This window comes from Oncorhynchus kisutch, linkage group LG5 (genome assembly GCF_002021735.2).
Source record: "Oncorhynchus kisutch isolate 150728-3 linkage group LG5, Okis_V2, whole genome shotgun sequence".
NCBI classification, from domain to species: Eukaryota; Metazoa; Chordata; class Actinopteri; order Salmoniformes; family Salmonidae; genus Oncorhynchus; species Oncorhynchus kisutch.
Window position 1 is genome coordinate 58,420,502 of NC_034178.2, and position 22,864 is coordinate 58,443,365.

The window sequence follows — 22,864 nt, forward strand, 5'->3', positions numbered from 1 at the left end:
TGATTCACACAGTCTCCTCTGAACAGTTAATGTTGAGATCTGTCCGTTACTTGAACTCTGTGAAGAATTTATTTGGGCTGCAATTTCTGAGGCTGGTAACTCTAATGAACTTATCCTCTGCAGCAGAAGAAACGCTGGGTCCTCATGAGTGCCAGTTTCATCAACTTTCAATGTAAATGCATTCCAGGTGACTACCTCATGAAGCTGGGTGAGCGAAAGAATAGAGTGTGCAAAGCCGTCATCAAGGCAAAGGGTGGCTTCTTTGAAGAATCTAAAATCTAAAATATATTTTTATTTGTTAAACACTTTTTTGGTTACTACATGATTCCATGTGTTATTTCATAGTCTTGATGTCTTCACTACTAGTATACAATGTAGAAAATAATCAAAAGAAAGAAAAACCCTTGAATGAGTAGATGTGTTCAAACTTTTGACTGGTACTATATTTGCAATGTATAATTGTCCATGACTAATGGTTATTGACCTATGGAAAACAAATGTACTTTTATATATATATATATATATATGTGTGTGTGTATATATATGTGTATATATATATATATTTATATATAATATGTGTGTGTGTGTGTGTGTGTGTGTGTGTGTGTGTGTGTGTGTGTGTGTGTGTGTGTGTGTGTGTGTGTGTGTGTGTGTGTGTGTGTGTGTGTGTATATATATATATATATATATATATATATATATATACTTTTTTTTGCTGATATGATAGCTGTGACAGCTAGATTCTAAGTCATTAATTCATTGGCTTTGACTACTTTATGTGATGTTGTCTGAACTGAATCAAGCTTTGTTGTTCTTTCACTCACATCTGAAACTAATAATGGATCTGGAGAAAAATTGAAACCTGGTAAAATAATGGTTTCATGGAAAAGTTTATGAATACTGTACAACATATCAGTATTCAAGGAGAAGGGTTTTGAGATGTCATTGATCAAGTGTTATGTATTTTATATGGACTGAATTCTTTTTTTATCTTCTATAATCCTAAATGTAAGGCTTTTGACTGTTATGAAGCTTGCCGACAGGTTTGAATGTCATTGACAGGTCTCACTATTTGAATCCTGACACCCATGTCATAACACACTGACTTTAGGGCGAGAAGGGTTTGGAGGGCTGTCGTTTCTCTGTGTAAGAGAAGATGGTTACACCACTTAAAGTGGTCCTGTGCACTAACACCACTTTACATACAGGGTTAAATGATATGTGCCACTTTTATGCCATAAGCTGCTATAGACTTCCTGTTGTTTTGACGATGCCATGGTAACTGTATGACTGGAGATGCTCATATCTTATAACCACCGGCACTATACTTTGCGTCTCTGTTTTGTTTCTTCATAAAACAAATTATATAAACTTCCTCTTCTGTGCTTTGGTGTTCTTGCCTTACACAATCACAGATCCCACCCCTCTCTCCTCGACAGCGATCTGATTGGTGGAAGGTTTGAGAGACACTGTTGGGCCAATCAGGATGTACCACAGTAATAAAAACCAGCCACACATTTAGGTAAACTCCCAGACCACACAACATCAATAATAAAGCTTTTTATTGGGACATTCATTCTACAAAAGTGGAACAAAATAAATATGTAACATCTCTCCTCTATCCCAAAGAACAGACTATGTGAGGATGATCTCTGCACTTTGACCTCAGCCCTGGCAAGTGGAGAAAATCGTGACCTTCTGTCTCATGTCAGCCAGAAGGTCCAGCAGTTTGGCTTCCAGGCCAGTCAACCTCTGGGACTTCAGTAGGACCTCATCCTGTAGACTATGCAGAGAGTCTGCTTTACCTGGACAGAAAATGGGTGGGAGCAGAAGAGAGAGAAGGAGAAGAGATGGGAAAAGGGAGGGAGAAGGAGAGCAGGAAAAGGGACAGAGGGAGAGAGGAGGAGAAGGGACAGAGGGAGAGAGAAGGAGAAGGGAGAGAAGGAGAGGAGAGCAGGAAAAGGGACAGAGGGAGAGAGGAGGAGAAGGGACAGAGGGAGAGAGAAGGAGAAGGGACAGAGGGAGAGAGAAGGAGAAGGGACAGAAGGAGAGAAGGAGAGGAGAGCAGGAAAAGGAACAGGGGAGAGAGGAGAAGAGAGCAGGAGAAGGGACAGAGGCAGAGAAGGAGAGCAGGTGAAGGGACAGAGGGAGAGAAAAGGAGGAGGGACAGAGGGAGAGAGAAGGAGAAGGGACAGAGGGAGAGAGGGGAATGTTTGATTCATTAATACTCATCACATCATTTCAGATTTCACCTCAGCATTCAGTGTCTTTTTCAATGTGCCACAAATGCGCACGCATATATATATGTCAGCAGATGTACATGTCTCCTTGCCATTCCCCATCCGTACCTGCTAGTGCCTTTATCATGTCTCCAGTGTCCTGGGCCAGAGAACCAGCCTCCTCCTGCAGCTTCTGGAGACGAGCCCCTGCTGTCCCCGTCCCATCGCCACGCCCACTGGTCCTCTCTGCAGCACGCAGCTGCTCCAGCTGCTTCTCCAGGGATGCCAGCTCCTACAAACACATAGGCAAAGAGACAGGCCATGAGTTGAGCACAAACTCATATACAGAGATGGACATACACGAGCAAACACACGTACACATACACAAACTAAACTCACCTTGGCCGCAGCGTCTGCCTCCCTCTTAGCTTTATCGGCCTCTTCTGTTGCATTCTGGGCCAGCATATCTCCAGAGCGCACCAGAGCCCTGAGCCCCTCCAGCTGAGGCTTCATCCCCTCAGCCAGGACAGACACCTCCCCTAGCGCCTTCACCACTGGAGACAACTGGGCCTTGGTCTGGAGGGAGTCAAAATAAGGATGTTATTGGGGGGATGGAGAGAGGAGGACGGAAAGAGAAGGATGGAAAGAGGAGGATGGAGAGAGGAGGATGGAGAGAGGAGGATGGAAAGAGGAGGATGGAAAGAGGAGGATGGAAAGAGGAGGATGGAAAGAGGAGGATGGAGAGAGGAGGGATCAAAATGAGAGGAATAATACAGTAAGAAGCTGTTTAATCAATGTAGGTGTCAGACTAGTTTGGAAGCGTATTTGTATTCATCTCTGTCTCACCTGTGTGAGGTTGCTGCTGATGTCATCCACTATGTCCAGGCTCTCCTGCACTTTTTCCTCCAGGCCAGAGAGGGAGCCCTCCACTGTAGTGAAGCCCTCCAACAGCCCGTCAACATCAGCCTTCACACCCAGCGCTGCGTCCCTGTCACACGACAACATTATAGCAATGTTACAGCAACCTTACTACAATGTTCACAGCAGTCACAACAATGTTAAAGTGACCTCAGAAACCATACAGAATTGTCATTAATTACAACAACTAGTTATACTTTACTTAAATTCATAGAAGATACTTAAAGACTTAAAGATACTTTACTTAAATTCATGGTAGATATTTGGTGGTGGGGGTGCTGGGGGGTGCCCGCGCTTCAGACGGCTATATCAGCCCACTAATACAGAACTAGTAAAAGCCCAGTGCACTAGTTTGTGTGTATGTATTGATATGTAGGCTATGTGTGCCTGTTTTAAATTGATGTAGTTCTGTTCTTGTCTATTAATGTTCTGTATTATGTCATGTTTCATGTTTTGTGAGGACCCCAGCAGAGTAGCTGCTGCTTTCGCAAATAAAATACCAAATACCACTATTTTTGTAGCACCCTCAGCACCCCTACTTCCTGCGGCTAAGCTTAAATGTCTACAGTACATAACCCTGTCTTAAGACTGACAAAAGAGGTCATAAGGTGTTATACCTGGCGTCCCGGGCCTCCTGTAGCAGGCGCCGGGCGATGTCCAGCTGTGGTCCAGCCTGGTCCAACACCGCAGTGCTGTCTGGGAGTCCTGCCGCCAGGTCTCTGATCTCCTGGAGCTTCCTCTTCAGAGTTGCCAGACTGACAGGCAGCTTGGCATTCAGGATCCACTCACTCACTGTGCTGATGTGTGTCGGGTCTGATGATGGGTCTGGAGAGAGGGAGAGAGAGGATGGAGGGAGGGAGGGAGGATATAGAGGGGAAGATGGAGGATGAGAGAGAATGGAAGATAGGTGGGGGAGAGGAGGGGAATGTCCTTACACTAGACACTCCCAAGAATTCTATACTACTACTTGAATACTTTTACTAAGAGTAAATAAGTAAGTGGTTATTGAAGGCACTGGAACATAACTGTCAATGTCTCACCTGACAGGAAGTCCTTCAGCTCTTTAACAAAGTCTCTTGTCTCCTGCAGATCTGCATCCAGGTCATCCCTGGCCCGCCTCATCTGATTGTCCAGATTGTCTGTGGACTGTCTGACCTTATTGGCTGTGTCCTGTGTTTCCTGGATCTGTGAATTGAATGGAGAAAAGAACAAAGCATTGAACGCCACATGATGAAACAAACCACTTGAATAATTAGTCATGTCCTTCATGTAAGTATTAAAACACTATAATAAACGGTTAGAAACATACAGTAAACAAACTAAGTGTTAGCTCGTACCTGTGCAGCGGCCTGTGTGATCTTCCCATTGAGCTGCTTCAGTCTGTCTTTCACCTCCTCAGCATCACTCACAGCCCGGGTCCCCAGAGGCAGAGCCCCGACGCAACTCTCTCCACGGCCACAGGGGGGCGCCCCCTCTGCAGGGCACAGCTCACCATCACACTGAGCAGGGGTACAGGGGGCAAAGCGCACGCTGCCACACACCTGAGAGACAGGGAATAACAATACACATTCACATTTAGGTGGAGGTACGGTTAGGGCAGGGTTTAGTGTTAGGACTAGGGCTATTGTTAGGGTTAGGGCTAGGGCTATGGTTCGGGTTAGGACTAGGGCTATAGGGTTCGGGTTAGGACTAGGGCTAGGGTTTGGGTTAGGGCTATAGGGTTCGGGTTAGGACTAGGGCTAGGGTTAGGGCTATGGTTCGGGTTAGGGTTAGGGCTATGGTTCGGGTTAGGACTAGGGCTAGGGTTTGGGTTAGGGCTATGGTTTGGGTTAGGGTTAGGGCTATAGGGTTCGGTTTAGGACTAGGGCTAGGGTTTGGGTTAGGACTAGGGCTAGGGTTCGGTTTAGGGCTAGGGCTAGGGCTATGGTTCGGGTTAGGACTAGGGTTTGGGTTAGGGCTAGGGCTATGGTTTGGGTTAGGACTAGGGCTAGGGTTAGGACTAGGGCTAGGGTTTGGGTTAGGGCCGGGGCTGTGGTTCAGGTTAGGGTTCGGGTTAGGACTAGGGTTAGGGCTATGGTTCGGGTTAGGACTAGGGCTAGGGTTAGAGCTATGGTTTGGGTTAGGACTAGGGCTAGGGTTAGGGCTAGGACTAGGGCTAGGGTTACCTGCTTGGCAGTGGGTGTGAGGTCAGGTTTGGTGTTCAGCTGGTGGTTGAGTTTCTCCAGGTCTCTGGTGTTGGCTGGTTGGACCTGGTTCTGGAGGTCAATGGCGTCTTTTCTGACTGCTTTTGACTGGTCTACAGTCTTCCCACTAGCATCAACACTTTTGGCAGAGTCAGTTGACGCGTCATAGGCATCCTTTATGGAAGAAAAGGCCCCTGAGAGAGAACCAACCAAGAGGACAGAAACAGGTGTGATAGCAGCCATAATTTAGCTCAAACCAAAACAGACTGTCATCAAGGCTTTGGTTCTGATTTTGATTGTGGATTCTAAATTCCAAACCCTTGTTTTTGCCACTCGACACATAGATGGTCCTCCTAGCTCTGTGACCGCGTCTTCCTCACCTGCATTGTTGGAGTTGACAGAGTTCCTGAGAGCATCTCTCTTGGTGTTGTACACCAGACCCAGGCCGTCCAGTAGAGCCTGGAGTTCGTCCAGCTGCGTGCCTAGCTCAGGGGCTCGGCCTTGGGGTGACAAATCTCCATCCACCTGATCCAACTGGACCCTGGAGGATTACAATGGAGATGAGGGATAGTGAGCTGGATAATGAAGGACTGTAGTCTACAGGAAAGAGGTGTTTAAATGTATACACTGACATTTTGAGAAGCAAAGCATTTAGCATTTAGACATTCTAAGTTTGCCGGGACATCTGAACATCCCCCACCTTAGCCTGCGGAGCTGAGAGAGGGCGTCGTTGACTTGTCGGGCAGAGGGAGGTGGCAGTGGGAGAGAGTCTCGTATCTGGGTGAGAGTGGCCTCCAGGGTTCTGATGCGGGGACCCAGACTGGTAGGTAACGAGCCCCCAGCAAGAGAGGGAATCCTGGAGGAGAGTCTCTCCAGGCCCAGGGTGAGGTTCTGGATGTTTGAGTCCAGAGAGAAAAAGCAGGAGGGGCAGACCTCACAGTCAGGGAAGGAGTCACAGTGGCCACGGGTACAGGCATCGCAACGGGCACCTGTGACACCCAGCCGGCACCGGCAGGCCCCCGTACGCTTATCACAGCCTCCTGGCTTTGTGCCCCCAGCAGCACACTGACACGCTACAGAGAAAGGGAGAGAGGGAGGAGATGGAGAGAGAGAGGGAAGAGAACAGGGTCACGAGGAGAGAAAATTCTTGTTACTTAGTCTGCCTATTGGATTGAATTATCAAAAGCATTGAACAAAGCATGTTTAAGAGCCTTTGAAGGTTTCTGTGACAGAACACGACAGGGCACTTACATCTGCAGCCAATGAGTGGGTCTCCGTAGGTGTTGTCAGGACATTCTGTACAGGTACGACCTCCGAACCCTGACCTGCACTGGCACTGACCCGTACTCTGGTCACAGGTGTCACCGTGGGAGTTGGTGGGGTCACAGCGACAGGGCTCACAACCACGGGGAGAGGATGGATTCCAGTAACCATGGGAACACAGCTCACAGGTCAGCCCCTGGAGATGAGGTTGGCAAGGACACTGACCACTCACAGGGTCACACACACTGGACAGGGAGCCCTCTTTACTGCACAGGCACTCTGGAGAGAGATAGACACAGAGTCAGATGGGGATAGATCAACCCCACAGTATGGGGAATACAGCTGTAAGTAATCATGACATGAGACTTTATGAATGGCCTATTCAGGGTCAAGAGTGAAAGATGACGCACTGTTGCAGCCCAGAGGGTTGGAGGCGGTCAGACCGTAGTATCCCATCTTGCAGCGGTCACATTGCGATCCATCAACATTGGCCTTACAGCGACAGGACCCTGTGACGTCATCACACTGATCCCCATTCTCCACCCCCTCAGCACTGCAATGACAGCCTGTACAAAACACAGGGTAAAAAACAGAAACACAACAACAATCAAACACAGCAAAGATATTGCAACACTGCGACCTAATGTGGTGGTGATTAAACCTATAGTAGGAGAGAAAGAGGATTAAAGGAAGCAGTATTTTATTAATACATATTAAACTACGGTTTTAAGATCACTCACGTATGCAGGCATCAGGCCGGTCCATGCTGCTCCGGTGATTGGGTTGGTATCCAGGGGCACAGCGGTCACACTTGGGTCCAGTCGTGTGGTGAAGACAGCTCTCACACATACCCCCACTCCTCCGTCCGCTCGACTCATACACATCTGGGTCGAAACGGCACCGCTGGGAATGGTTGTTACATTCACAACCTACAGGGGGCAGCACCATGGGAAATCATCAACACACACATCTGTGACTGTATATGTTCAGTCAACTCACACACATCAGTCTTCACTGAGTTATTACTTATAGTTGCTGGTTGTGCGATACATTAGCAAAGTCATCCTATTTCTCCACACTTGTACCAAAAAGATGTAGTCGGTGTATTAAGGCATTAGTGGTTGCGTACGTTTGCAGGTATGTGTGTCCCCCTCCTCTGCAGGTCTCCAGGGCAGGTCGTTGTAAAGATCTGCACAGCGCTCACAGTTTATACCTGCTGTGTTGTGTTGGCATTCACACTGAGCACTGACCTGCAACACATACACAGAGTTATAAACCCACTAAAGAGCCATTCACTTGTACTGTAACTGTAACCTGCGTGTTTAACTATATGTACCTGTGTGTTAGGTAGCTGGTTAGTATCTGGCAGACACCGGTTGGCATGGCCGTGGCAGAGGCAGGTGCCCATCACTCTCATCTCTCTGAGGGCGTAGAACAGAGAGGGAGCGCGGCCCGGCAGGCGGGGCACAGCACCCAGATTCGTCATCCTCACTCGCAGGCCTGACAATCCTGATACCTCTGTGGACAGAGAGAGCTGTCAGTCACTGGGCAAAGAACCTCATTGGATCAGGATTGTGTCAATCAAGAAATGTGTAAGTGTTTCTGGAGGAGAGCACGTGCTAAATGGCTTAAATGTCATGTGTAAAGATTGGAATATACTGTAAGTACTCTTATTGGACATTTAGTTATATTGTCCATAGCAACCGTGGGGGGACGTTATGGACAGGTAAGCATCTTACCTTGAATCTTCTGCCCATTGGGGACGCTGATGGTAGAGAACTGACGCAAGGGGCTGAATTGAATCTGTTTCATACAATGAGCAAAATCAAAAAGAGTACAGAAAACAACTTATTTGTGGTACAGAGGCTAAATATAATGGGAATTTTCTCCAGTTTTCAAAGTTGTGTCCCCCTCCCTTACCGTCTGGTCCTGGTAGGGGTTAGTGGTGGCGGGGGGCAGAGTGTAACAATACGTCTGGTCCAGGGAACGTGGCGTAATCATGGCAATGCCAGGGAAGGCCGATCTGCAGTCGGAGGCCATGTAGAGAGCAGGTTGCCATGTTTTACCGTTATCCAGCGTCCTCTCCACCACCAGCGAGCTGGGACGAGGACCCTGTGTAGAGGCAACAGGAAAATCAGTCCATCACATTCTACTGTACTTAAAAAGACTAATTGGCCCTTCCACATTGGAAAAGCCCTGTCCATGCTGGTCTGGTGGCTGGATCTTACCTTGAATGTCAGAATGAGGGTGTCCAGCTGAAACAGGTTCTGTAGGTCCAACTGTACGGTGACTGGACTCACGTCTAAAAAAACATAGGTTTTGTTTATTTTCTGGATCACAACAGGACATAGTTTTAGGATGGATCTCAGCACTAAGACATGTGTTCTTTATCTTTGTATCCCCTCACCTTTCCTGGCCTGCCACCACCTGTTGGGGCCAGCAGTGGATAGAACATCCTGGATGGTGTGAGCCAACTGACTGGATGGGTTCCTGGAGTCACAGGGACAACACTTCATCTTCGACTGAAGGAGAGAAGAGAGAGAGAGAGCGGGAGAGAGAGAGAGGTAGGGAGCAAGAGAAGGCGGGAGGGAGAGGGAGAGAGAGAGAGAGAGAGAGAGAGAGAGAAAGAGAGGTAGAGAGAGATAGAGAGGAGAGAGAGAGCGGGAGAGAGAGATAGAGAGGAGAGAGAGATCATTTTAATACTACTTAGCATTATATTCTGCATTTGGCAACCTTTGTATTGCATGTGCATGTCCCCTGACCTCTTTTTGTGATGATGAGTCATTGGTCATTGGTCAGCACACATTCAAACAGCACGTGAGTCGTGGGAGGTTTCTGTGCCCTTACTTTGACAGGAAATGCTAGTTTACCGGACCAATATGGACTAAGGGAACATATAGCAATCACACAGCAACAACACAGATCAGGGTATCAGTTCCTCCTCCAACACAATGGAATCTCTCACAACGACCAATGTGCAACTAAATGTTAATGTGGATTTTCCCACAGACACCATAGATAACATTGAGCTAAAGCCTTCAATTTTTGTTCTCTCTCTCTCTCTCGCTTTCTCGCTCTCTCAATTCAATTTCAATTTAAGGGGCTTTATTGGCATGGGAAACATATATTTCAATTGCCAAAGCAAGTGAAATAGATAATAAACAAAAGTGAAATAAACAAAAAATGTACTGTCACGCTCTCTCTCTCTCTCTTTCTCGCTCTCTCTCATGCTCTCTTCACACTCTCTCTCTCTCACACTATCCCTCTCTCTCTCTTTACCCTGACATCTCCTCTCTCCCTGAATGGGGTGTCCAATCACAACCAGGACCCTGTGACATCATCACACTGATCCATCAAGTCATTGTCAATAATATAATGCTTTTAGCAAAAATGTTTAGCTTTAATTTATAATCTGTAGAATCTATGAAAATAGAAAGGTACAGAACTTTTGTGAAACATCACAGCATAGTTGAAAAATATATAGCAAATAGAAATAAAAAATGGATGGTCTTCAGAGATGGATGGGAGCGGTTGATGTTAGCTGAAGGATCGGATTAAAAACAAAAGATAACTATTGTAAAATACATTGTGTCCATAAAATGTATATAGTATGTATACACTGGAAGTAAAAGCCTAAGTGTTGTTGTCTATTAGTTTACTCCAATTAGGGGAGGGGTGGTAGGATGAAAAAGGAAAAAAAAGCACCACATCATTCAGCTGGTCAGGATTTGTGTCGCCGTGGTAGTGGTAGTGCTAGTGCTAGTGGTAGTGGTAGTGCTAGTGGTAGTGCTAGTGCTAGTGCTAGTGCTAGTGCTAGTGCTAGTGGTAGTGGTAGTGCTAGTGGTAGTGGTAGTGGTAGTGCTAGTGGTAGTGGTAGTGCTAGTGCTAGTGCTAGTGGTAGTGGTAGTGGTAGTGGTAGTAGCAGTCTACTTCATAAATAGAACACTAATGGGAAGGCTCTTGTGTAACACTAGTGGAGTTTTCCAGCCCTGGGTTTGCTACGTGTATTATGTGACCCAAGATCACTTGCTCCACACACACACACACAAACACACACATACACACATCCTTCACTAACCTTAAATCCTCCACATCACTGTTCCTACTGCTCTCACTACCTCCAAACCCTGTTCCATTGATCAATCAATTACATTTTATTTGTTCAGCACTTTCTACAAAATTCCTCAAAAAATTCACACAGCTCCACCGAGCCATGCTTGGAGTTGGAGCTTGACCACTCCCCTCACCTCCAACCGGGCGGTGTTCAGTCTAACCTGTGCCCCTTCCCTGACCTTCAACCTCTTACCACCCCTTTTTTTTTTTTTTTATTATTTTTGTACAAATATAGAACAGCAACTCCTCCCCCTCTCCACTACAACCATAACCTACAACCGTACTACATATATAGTGTATTCTGAAAGTATTCACTTATTCTAAATGTTGTTATGTTACAGGCTTATTCTAAATGTTGTTATGTTACAGGCTTATTCTAAATGTTGTTATGTTACAGGCTTATTCTAAATGTTGTTATGTTACAGGCTTATTCTAAATGTTGTTATGTTACAGGCTTATTCTAAATGTTGTTATGTTACAGGCTTATTCTAAATGTTGTTATGTTACAGGCTTATTCTAAATGTTGTTATGTTACAGGCTTATTCTAAATGTTGTTATGTTACAGGCTTATTCTAAATGTTGTTATGTTACAGGCTTATTCTAAATGTTGTTATGTTACAGGCTTATTCTAAATGTTGTTATGTTACAGGCTTATTCTAAATGTTGTTATGTTACAGGCTTATTCTAAATGTTGTTATGTTACAGGCTTATTCTAAATGTTGTTATGTTACAGGCTTATTCTAAATGTTGTTATGTTACAGGCTTATTCTAAATGTTGTTATGTTACAGGCTTATTCTAAATGTTGTTATGTTACAGGCTTATTCTAAAATGTATTCAATTGTTTTTTCCCCTCATCAACTAACACACAATACTTCATGATGACAAAAAAATGAAATATTACATTTTCATAAGTATTCAGACCCTTTACTCAGTACTTTGTCAAAGCACTTTTGGCAGCGATTACAACCTCAAGTCTTTTTGGGTATGACGCTACAAGCTTGGCACACCTGTACTTAGACAGTTTCTCCAATTCTTCTCTGTAGATCCTTTCAAGCTCTGTCAGGTTGGATGGGGAGCGTTGCTGCATATCTATTTTCAGGCCTCTCCAGAGATGTTACATTGGGTTCAAGTCTGGGCTCTGGCTGGGCCACTCAGGGACATTCAGAGACTTGTCCCGAAGCCACTCCTGTGTTATTTTGGCTGTGTGCTTAGGGTCGTTGTCCTGTTGGAAGGTGAACCTTCGCCCCAGTCTGAGGTCCTGAGCACTCTGGAGCAAGTTTTCATCAAGGATCTCTCTGTACTTTGCTCAGTTCATCTTTGCCTCGATCCTAATTAGTCTCCAAGTGCGCTGTCATCTGCCTTTTACTGAGGAATGGATGCCGTCTGGCCACTCTAACATAAAGGCCTGATTGGTGGATTGCTGCAGAGATGGTTGTCCTTCTGGAAGGTTCTCCCATCTCTAAAGAGGAAATCTAGAGCTCTGTCAGAGTGACAATCGGCTTCTTGGTCACCAACCTCACCACGGCCCTTCACCACTGATTGCTCAGTTTGGCCGGGTGGCCAGCTCTAGGGAGAGTCTTGATGGTTCCACACAAATCCCATTTAAGAATGATGGAGGCCACTGTGTCCTTGGGGACGTTCAATGGTTTAGAACATCTTTGGTACCCTCCCCAGATCTGTGCCTCATGTCCAATCAATTGAATTTACCACAGGTGGACTCAAAACAAGTTGTAGAAACATCTCAAGGATGATCAATGGAAACAGGATGCACCTGAGCTCAATTTCGAGTCTCATAGCAAAAGGTCTGAATACTTAAGTAAATAAGGTATATCCAAAGCATGATAAATGTGCAACAATTTCTAAAAACCTATTTTCACTTTGCCATTATGGGGTATTGTGAGTAGATTGTAGAGTTGTTTTATTATGCGTTTTAGAATAAGGCTGTAATGTAGCAAAATGTGGAAAAAGTAAAGGGGTCTGAATACTTTCAGAAGGCACTGTACTTCCAATTGCCCTCTCCTCCAACCCCCTTGTGTCCACTCCCCTTCACCTCCACCTGAGCTTGCCCTGGCCGGAGTGGGTTGAGGCTGTGGCTGGAGCAGAGAGTTAGCCTGAATTGTGAGAGATCCCATTAAGGTCATGGCTTTGTTCCACACTGGGGGAAAGGTCTCTCTGCACTGGATGTTTCAACACCAGCTGTGGCTACTGTCCAACTGTCCAGCTTTCTCTCTCTCTCTCTCTCTCTCTCTCTCTCTCTCTCTCTCTCTCTCTCTCTCTCTCCCTCTCTCTCTCTCTCTCTCGCTCTCTCTCTCTCTCTCTCTCTCTCTCTCTCTATCTCTCTCGCTCTCTCGCTCTCTCTCTCTCTATATATATATATATATTGCTTCCTGTCTCTCGTTTGCTTGCTTACTCTCTTTCTCCTTCAGCCAATCCCCCCTCTTCCTCCATACAACGATTTCAAAAGTTAAGGCAAGTTTCCAATCAGATTTCGTCAAACAATCTAAAATCTGCACGGTGCACACACATGTCCTCACACATGCACCCACACACACAAACGCAAACATTTACTGTGGATTCAGTGTATTAATACATTGTTAATACAATGTTATATAAAGACAGAATTATGTCCACTAATGTGTGAACTATTGCCAGTGTTGTATAACAACTTTATATTGTAATGTCATTGGGCGGTAATGACGTAATAATATTATTCATGTATTTTGGTAAAGTCAATGTGAATTGTACCATAACCAATGGTGTGGTAAAGAAGGATATGTATATTCTACTGTACTGCATGGAGAGATGAATGCATGCAGTGTCCATCAACCCTGATTCAATGTATACCCATGGCAAGGCTCAAAATATGTATCCCATGCAAAAACTACATCTGCAATCAAACCAACAACTTTGACTGTCAGAACCACAGTGATATCTAAATACATATGCTGTGGTATCAGCCTTGACCCTGGTCTGTCTGTGTGTCTATTTCTGGACCAGTGGTCAGGGCTCACTGGGAGATTGAGACATATATGCTGACGGGACAACACTGTTCACTGTCTTGGCTTTATAGTTATCTGTATGACACAGTGTTTCAGACCATGCCTTGCCCTGGCTAGTGTCCAGCCAGTCAGTGCCCTTGGGCTGCGGGCTACTAAGGACAACATGGAGAAACTCTTCCAGACCACTGGAATCTGACCAGAAGAGTTAGTCTGCCAATGTAACAGTCTGCATCAAAGTGTATGTGTATTTCCAGCTGGCCGGCTCTCTGGACCAGAGGACAGACACGCACGCCAAAGATGCATGGACCATGATACTGCTTGGAGATATTCCTGGGCCCTTATCCACAAAGCATCTCAGAAAATGCCCTAGGAATCCTGTTCAAACCTGTTTTAAGACAACAAAAAAACTCCCAGCTCAGAGTAGGTTTTAGGATGATGTTAAGACACTGCCCAGACAAACCCTGAAAATAAACTCGTAAAGTTTATCTCAGCTGGTAATCACGACAGTTTGAGCTACCACAAAGAAAATATAGTGATGAGGCTCAGTAACATTGTTGCAAATGATGGGGGATAATCAATCAAGATGAGGCGTGACCAGCCGTGAACTCTATAGCAGGCTTCCAACAACCACGGTGAATGTGACTGTACGTCAAATGTTGCAATGGTAAATGACTGATATAATTTTCACGATCACTTTGCCTACTTGTAATTATTGTCTAATATGTTGGCATGCACGATCCTTTTAAATAGATAAATCCTGATATTTTGAACAATGTGATATGTATATTGTACTGGTTGCAAAAATAATAATTTTGATCATATTAACGTTATATCAACACACACGTCACTCCCATTCAAGAACTCTAAATCGCTTTTGGCATAGTAGGCATCAAGTCACTTGCCAATAATGTTGCATAAAATGTTTGTAAGGTCTATCATTAATCCCCAAACACATATACCCTAGATGCTGTCAATTGCCCAACTCATAGGCATGCCCAATTTTTACCTATTTTTTTTAACAAAGTGATATTGAGCTCCAAAGGAATAACTTACATTTTGAAAAGTGAGATTTTCACTGGACAGTTACTTGAACTGCATAGGACAGCTCATGAGGTTTCCAAAATATCTGTCGACTAGGTGGGACTCTTATGACTAAAGAGGCTTCATGCATAGCTTTTACATTTACTCATAAAAATAGGGGTAAAATGTCTTTATTCTCAGCACTTATGACCCATGTTCTACTCTGAGATGCTTTGTCACTACGGCCCCTGGCCTTGGCCATTCATGGTACCCTCCTTCTGGCATCCCTTTACTTGAACCCTGTATTATAAATCTGTCTAAGTTATAGAATTAGAATTCCATGGTTGATGGACGGGTGGCAATATTGGATGCCCCATTTTGAATATCTAAATATTTTATGCTCACTAGCTAGGTTTCCATCCAATTAGCAAGAGATTTTCATGTGAATATTCTAAAATCTGCATAAATAAAACAGACTTGTTGTGGATAAAAATTAGTGCGTGATGCCGTAGTGCACACAAAATGTACTTATTCGCTTACATTTTTATGTACTGAAAAAAATGACATCTTTACATCGCATTTTCAACTCTACTGATAGTTGTGTTAAATAGCCAATGTTCCTACTCAGGTCTTGGCACATGCACTCTAGCCAACAGCAGGTAGGTTAGTCTACATGATGAGATTATTATGGATAAGAGCAAGAATATTTGACAAACATCGATCATCATGTCACCAGAATAAGACTCTCAATATTTGTTGGAAAGGAGCATCAAGACCACAGTGTACTTTCACCACCCTGTGAGGTTCATAATAACTTATTCATCCTTCGCATCATTTATTTGACCTTTATTTAACTAGGCAAGTCAGTTAAGAACAAATTATTATTTTCAATGATGGCCTAGGAACAGTGTCTTGTAACTGCCTTGTTTAAAGGCAGAACGACAGATTTTTACCTTGTCAGCTCAAGGATTCGATCTTGCAACCGTTTGGTTACAAGTCCAACACTCTAACCACTAGGCCACCTGCCGCCCCTTATAAACTGCATGGTTTCCAAGTGGTAGTGGGAGGTCTACACACCATATCGTCACATGGCTCCAAGTTTACTTCGATATGATGGTTATTATAGCAGAATTTGAGAATAAAGACATTTCCACCGCATTTCTCACATAATTAATTTTACAGACATAAAAATATCCCACCATGTCGAACCAACAAATTATCTGTCTGCATTTGTAACATTGTACCGAAATGTTCTGTTTCTTTCACAGATGTCATGATTTGTTTTTATATGGTATGACTGGCATAAAAACTGGATTGAAACGTTGTTGATATCTTTCAAATATTAGTATCTTTCCACATTTCTACACAGGGAACAATGGATAATTCTATAAAGAAAGTAAAAAACTTAACCACATAAATATACCGAATGAGTATAAACCATGGAATGAAATTAGGTCACAGTGTGGAACCTGATATGGTTAGTAGGCTCGACCTGGTGTCGGAGCCAGCTATTGGCTAAGATCCCCTCCATCAATGAGTAAAAGGGGATCAGCCTTTCTTATCTCATCTCTGATTGGTTCATACCAAACCCTGATGGAAAATCGCTTTGAACCATGTTGGCTTGTTGCTATCTGCAACTCTCTGGCAACTGCCAGTGCCAAGGTCAGGTCAAGGGTAAAGATGAGTGTTGGGCAAGAGAGAGGAGAAGTTAGGCCCGTCTGGTTATTCAAACTTCACCGTATCACTGTGCCAAACTAAATCCAACCATACCCTTCAGAATAGATCTGTCAACACTGGATAGGAAAGCCAAGGCTCCTATCCTCTTTCTCTATCTCTCCTATACCTCTCTTTCGCTGTCTTCCAATATCCCCTGCAGGGGCATGGCGGGCACCCTGCCCAGTCATTATCAGGTCATGCATGCCACTGCCTGGACACTGAGTGATAAAGCCCTGGCACACTGTACTGCTCAACTCTCCTTCTGGCTGACTCAGCAGATATGGCAATCTCATCCATTTCTGCTGGGAAATCAATCAAGTATTTCATTCTAATCGACCATTAGATGGTTTAGCACAGCATGTCTTCCATCATCAAATGCAGTCAGTCCACCAAAGAGTTTGATACTGTACAAAGAGTAGTGATTGCCTTGCCGCAGGCCAAGCAGGTGGCTACAGTAAGCACAAACACCTGACAGAGATTGCATAAAACAAGCAAAGATTAACACACAGGGACGATGGGAGAAAAAAAAATCCACTCTGGGAGAATAAAGTGTATCTAATCTACTCATTTTATTTTATGTCACATTGTAGTACTATTACCTATGGAACTATCCAGCCTGCACAATAGGCAGTACAGTTACAGCATGTTTTACCATCTGTTCATTTCAACTCCAAGCATGAAGCTGTAAACTCTGAGGACATGCAAAATGGCACCAGGAGAGAAGGAGAGGAATCCAACACCACAGTGTCCTTCCTTGTCCTTAGTAGCAGCTTAGTGATAACTCTGTGGCCTTGAGAGGAATGCCAGTGGAAATGCAACTCATTAGTCAAAACATTTCATAATGTCTAGGTAACTCTTTTCAGATCACATCTTGCTAGTGTCCACATTGTCTCAACTGTACTGAATGATACAGAGTGTGTCAGAGAGATATACGATCCACACCCACAGCCTTAACACATGACTCAACACATACAGTCAATCAGCTATACTACATCAACACTCCAGTCTAGACCAGTTTCTATGGCCTGGGGCACCTTTCTCCCACACGCCCAACATTAAAAACATATTTCATGTCTGTGTTGTGTGATCAACACATGCATCCAGTGAAACACAATCACTTTAAGTAAATATTCAAATACAAAAGTGCTGGAGTTTCAAAAACTCAAACCAGAACCACCAAAAATATCTACAGTCTGGTGTGTGTGTATGTATGGTGCGAGCACGCGTGTGTGCCTGCACAGACAGAGACAGCCTGGTATTTGTGAGAGCAGAACTTGCTTTGCCCAGCAACACCAGATGAAGGGTGTGGCTCAGATGAAAGACTTGACTGTCAATCAAACACGCAGCACCACAAATTAAATCAGAAATATTTTTCCTATGTTCTCCTTTCACCTGGTTTCAGCCCCTCGTTTGGCTTAAACATTGATGTTTGAAAGTTAATCAATCCCCTCAAAACAGCATATTTGATTGTCTTGTTCCTTTGAAATCAAATAAATCATTCTCTATCCAATGTTTCTATCCAAAGACTGTAGTTGCAACATCTGGCACTGTGTGTCTCTGGCACCAGATCCAGACGTTTTCACAAATTACACCAACCAGTTCTCCCCTGACCCTCCATCCACCCTCTCCATCGCACCCCTTCACTCCCTCCCTGGTCTCCTACTGTGCATGATGAGACAGAGAGCAGCATGCACAACCAAGCAGTCTGTCCATCTGTCTTCTGTCTTCATACATACATGTCTGTCTGGCTCACTGACATGCCTAAAGATATAGCTACTCTTCAAACCTGAAATGTTGCCATCTCTTACAGTGCCGATGCACTAGCATTAAAAGGGACTGCGCTTGACAAAAACACCCTGGGTAGAGAAACAGCCCATGCCTTCACTTGAAAGTTTACACAATATTATGTATACACTCACAAAACTAACAGCGTCAATGAGATCTACTTGTCTTTGTAACATATGAGGTTCTTTGTGTCTTTCAGAATAGTAAGAGTAGGGTCGTACCTGTCCGAATGGGGTGCAAAAGACCTCCGAGCCGGTGAGGCCGCAGGTGGAGGAGGCGTGGAGCTGACGGTCCCTACCGAGGAGCAGGTCTCCCATAGGGGGGTAACAGGCCCCCCGAGAACAGTCTCTCTGTGTCGCAGCCACTGCAGTCAGGGCTGGGGGAGGGGATCAATTCATCAATCAATCAATCAGAATCATACATATTTCCTCATATCCTACACAAAACTATCACAACAATCTAGATGTTAATACTAAAATGAACTACAAATCTAAATAAATTCAAATGTATATAACTGTAACAACTCATCAATCATTTTAAATTATCAATTAAACATACCTGCTAGCTGGAATAAAATCCACATCTTTGTTTCCTGCTATGAGAAATTCTTTGAAAGACAAAAAGACAATAAACAATAAAGGCAACACAACAATTTAAGAAATAATTGGTTGACTAAATAATTGGAAGAAATGTACAACACAGGAAATGTATGAAGGCAAAATAAGTTGAACTACATTGAAAAGAAAAGGTCCAATCTCCAGTGAAGTGAATAAATCCAGCTCACTACTCACCAGTTGTAGGTGTATGTATGTGGACACGCGTGTGTGTGTGCTGTTCAGAATCTGTCTGTCTAAATGTGTGTGTGGGTTCTTGGATGTGTCCTTATAAACACTGTCTCACCTGGGCTACAGAGTGTGTCAGAAGGTAGCTGGCAGACACACCCTTCCCCTTTTCCACCACACCCTGATGGGATGAATACACATACACACACACATACACACACAGGCACGCAAATACACACAGTGGTATTTAACTAATCTTTGATTCCCATTCAAAATACTATTTTCTCTAACCCTGCCCCTAACCCTAACCTGACAATCTAACCCTACACCTAACCCTACCCCTAACCTGAAAATCAAACCTTAACCCTAACCTAACCCTAACTCCTAACACTAACTCACCTACACACCTACACACACACACACATACAGTACACACACTGGCACACACGCACCAGATGGAATTTCACAAGGACACATCTAACAAATCAAATCACATTTTATTTGTCACATACACATGTTTGGCAGATGTTATTGCGGGTGTAGCGAAACAACAACATATTCTTGAAAAGGGTGGACCTTCCAAAATGAACTACAGAGAATAACATTATAAACAGTTATTCGTAGCGATGTGGTATAGCTGTGGATGAGTGGTTGGGTTAGCAGCTTGTCTCAACAAGGAGAGTAGTCTAAGTATGCAGTGATTGTTTATGATACATTGAGCAACAACATTTGTAAATTAACCCATTTTGCTGAATTATTCTCTTTGTCATTCCCATCTAAATCAGTCTCCACACACATACTAACACAAACACACACAGAAACACACACACATCTAAATGTTTATCCTGCAGGCAGTAAAATGGCTTGGCACCACTATGTTGTAACCCTGGCATTCTGTGTGTTGGTGTGTGACGGTGTGGATCATCACCTGTGTGTAATAAAACCTAGCCTCAGGGCTACTGAATGCACACAGTTTTTCTCCATAGCCACTGACTAACAGCCAGGAACAGGGCGTGTTCTCTGACTCACCTCCGTCTCACACACAGACACACACACACACACACACACACACACACACACTGCCAGACGGCTGTAGCCACACCTTATAGCTTCCGCTTAACCTAAGGTAGAATAAGGACTGGTAAGGTATCCGTGGCAACAACAGGGAACACTTTGGTATAATATTTTGGAGAGGGAGGCTCTAATGACCAAACAAAAACTACTAGTACTCATCTCAAATTACTATGGCCTTCATGTACTGTACCAAATGCATCATCAGTGTGTGTGTATTACTGTGTATGTGAGCAAGGTTGAGGGGTCAGGTGAGGGAGTACACTGTCAAATTGGGTCCATTATCTACTCATCTGAAACAGCTGTGCGTACCCGCTAATTCCAAAATGACGAGTGTAAATGGCCACTAATACAAGGCCTTCATTAAACCTTTGACAAACTCCTTTTGTCTGTAAACAGTGGTGAAGTGAGAAAAACCCCTTCACTCTCACATGCTTATTAACACTGGCAAAGAATCCTCTTATTTTTCACATCTCAGATTTCCATTTCTCACATCATCTGTCTCAAATTCATATGGAATTATGTATGACTGGTCCAGTCAAATTCATGCAATAATAAGATCATCAAATTAGTCACAGTTAGCTCAGGAAGAGTTTGTGTGTGTGTGTGTGTGTGTGTGTGTGTGTGTGTGTGTGTGTGTGTGTGTGTGTGTGTGTGTGTGTGTGTGTGTGTGTGTGTGTGTGTGTGTGCGTGCGCGTGCGCGTGTCTGTCTGTCTGTGTCAGTACAGACAGAGTTCACGGTGTCTGCAAATGTAATGATCATGACAGGAGGGTGACTGGGTTTATACGGCCTTTGACTTAATTCAGACTGTCTGATCTCAGCATCTTGTATGCTGCCTATGGCCAACAGGTGTCGTCAAGCCTAATAATTCTATACAGAATAACAATTTGTCATTTTCACATGTACAATATTTTGATGAATTATGTTGTATATATTTTAATTCTGCTCTATATAGATTTGGTAAGCCTTTATTTTACAGTAGATAAACGACAAGGTAGCCTATTGAAGATGGCAATTGCACAATAATAATAACCTATGAATTAGCTTGCTTATTTCTATGGGATAAATAAGAACTACTAGGCATAATTTGGTACCTTACCAGGCAGGCGGCAGCTACCAATGACACATAGGCGCACACACACACACACACACACACACACACACACACACACAAGTAGGCCATCATTTACAGAGTGGGTGAAAGACTGAGATGAGTTGTAACACGTAGTCAACGTATGTAGCTCACTTTCCTCTGGACCCATGCTCCTTCTGTTTTAACAGAAGAGAGCTTGTGCTCACTGAATGTTCATAAAGCGTCACTGAGTGGGCGTGGATTAAAATAACAAAGTCTTTATAAATGAAAGTGTGCTCAAGCGACACAGAACAAACTCATCGAATATCCAGAAAAGGACAAGATCAATTACTTTAATACAGTAAGTAGCCTACCATTGCACGTGATTGTCCTGCTTTTTCTCACATTGTTGTGACATGAAAAGTGCTTAGGCCTATTTGTTACTTTTTACAACTGCACGCATAAAAGGTGATTGTAAAACTCTTTTCTTCTCTCCCCAGTCAAATTCAGACCACATAATCCACCCGAAATGGAGACCATGCACGAAATCATCCCTTTCGCCAAGGAGATGCTGGCGCAAAAGCCTAGCCGCCGTATGCTGAAGGTGTACCTTGTGGGCACCGTGGTGGCCTTCTTGGGCATGGTTCTGGGTCTGGTGGAAACCGTGTGCCAGTCCTTCTCCTCCGGAGAGCCGCTGGACGCAGAGCTCGTTCAGTTGATGGCTCGGGAGCAGAGGGCACTCGAGACGGAGGAGAGAAGGAGACATGAGGAGGTGGCAACAGTTTCGGCCGCAGAGCAGATCACCATACCCAGGAAGCTACAGCAGGCCACGGGAGCGCATAGAGGCACAGGTGCAGCCAACCGACTGCACGCCTCGTAAAAATCGTCACTGGGCCAGCGCCAAAACGCTGTTAACCTACACAATTATTAAGGAACTGTATAGTCCTTGCCACGCCAAATACGGTGCGCTACATACGCACTCGAAAAAGCTTCACAAGAGGAATCGCACTGGGCACAGAGGTCAATTCAATGTCTATTCCACGACATGGAAACAACGTTGATTCAACCAATGTGTGCCCAGTGGGAGGATTGGCAACCTCAAACAGGCAACAGAATAAAGAGTTGACTGTCTGTTGAGCTGCGCTTTGCTGCGCTGCTTTGGGTAGCCTAAATTGACGCGTCAGTTGGAGGCTCCAAGCTGAAATTTGAGTCCCGGGTCGAAATAGCCGGAGAAAGAGCAGCTGTCCGAATCTCACTATCAGACAATGAGCGATAGGGCCGCGGCTGTGCAGTCAACGCCCTGCTATCTCATTCTCCACTCCATCCATGGTGCCAAATGTGTTACATTTAGATGTTTCTGTGTGTGCTATGTCAATGCTGTAAATATATTAATGTTTTTGCTACTCAATAAATTCATATTTTTATTTACAATGTCTATAGATGGTATTTTCTGAGAGAGATATAATGGATATATTATTTATAAGCACCCAAATATAAACATATTCACGGCCAGCATTGTAAAACCAAAACGAGTAGGACTATCATAGGTGCTGCTGCTCCAGTTTCAACTGTTCTGCCTTATTATTATTCGACCATGCTGGTCATTTATGAACATTTGAACACGTTGGCCATGTTCTTTTATAATATCCTCCCGGCACAGCCAGAAGAGGACTGGCCACCCCACATAGCCTGGTTCCTCTCTAGGTTTCTTCCTAGGTTTT

The 22,864-nt window shown here is 44.2% G+C and overlaps 2 protein-coding genes across 2 annotated transcripts; one reads left to right on the forward strand and one right to left on the reverse strand.

Annotated features, from left to right (window-relative positions):
- Window positions 1–1,544: 1,544 nt before the first annotated feature.
- On the reverse strand, window positions 1,545–19,094 carry lamb3 (laminin subunit beta 3). Its single transcript, XM_020483761.2, has 22 exons — window positions 19,009–19,094; window positions 18,776–18,824; window positions 18,439–18,593; window positions 8,991–9,105; window positions 8,812–8,885; window positions 8,504–8,695; window positions 8,323–8,386; window positions 7,920–8,101; window positions 7,713–7,833; window positions 7,324–7,512; window positions 6,994–7,149; window positions 6,572–6,862; window positions 6,021–6,393; window positions 5,701–5,861; window positions 5,303–5,514; window positions 4,475–4,678; window positions 4,178–4,322; window positions 3,755–3,962; window positions 3,066–3,207; window positions 2,619–2,795; window positions 2,349–2,511; window positions 1,545–1,805 (listed from the first exon to the last, which is right to left on the reverse strand). Exons 2-22 carry the CDS (start codon window positions 18,798–18,800, stop codon window positions 1,666–1,668), a joined length of 3,489 nt encoding a protein of 1,162 aa, XP_020339350.1. The 5' UTR covers window positions 18,801–18,824; window positions 19,009–19,094; the 3' UTR covers window positions 1,545–1,665.
- A 2,284-nt stretch (window positions 19,095–21,378) lies between these two features.
- LOC109891321 (G0/G1 switch protein 2) lies at window positions 21,379–22,571 on the forward strand. The gene is made up of 2 exons (XM_020483763.2): window positions 21,379–21,504; window positions 21,644–22,571. The coding sequence occupies exon 2, from the start codon at window positions 21,673–21,675 to the stop codon at window positions 22,021–22,023; it is 351 nt and encodes a 116-aa protein (XP_020339352.1). The 5' UTR covers window positions 21,379–21,504; window positions 21,644–21,672; the 3' UTR covers window positions 22,024–22,571.
- Window positions 22,572–22,864: the final 293 nt, after the last annotated feature.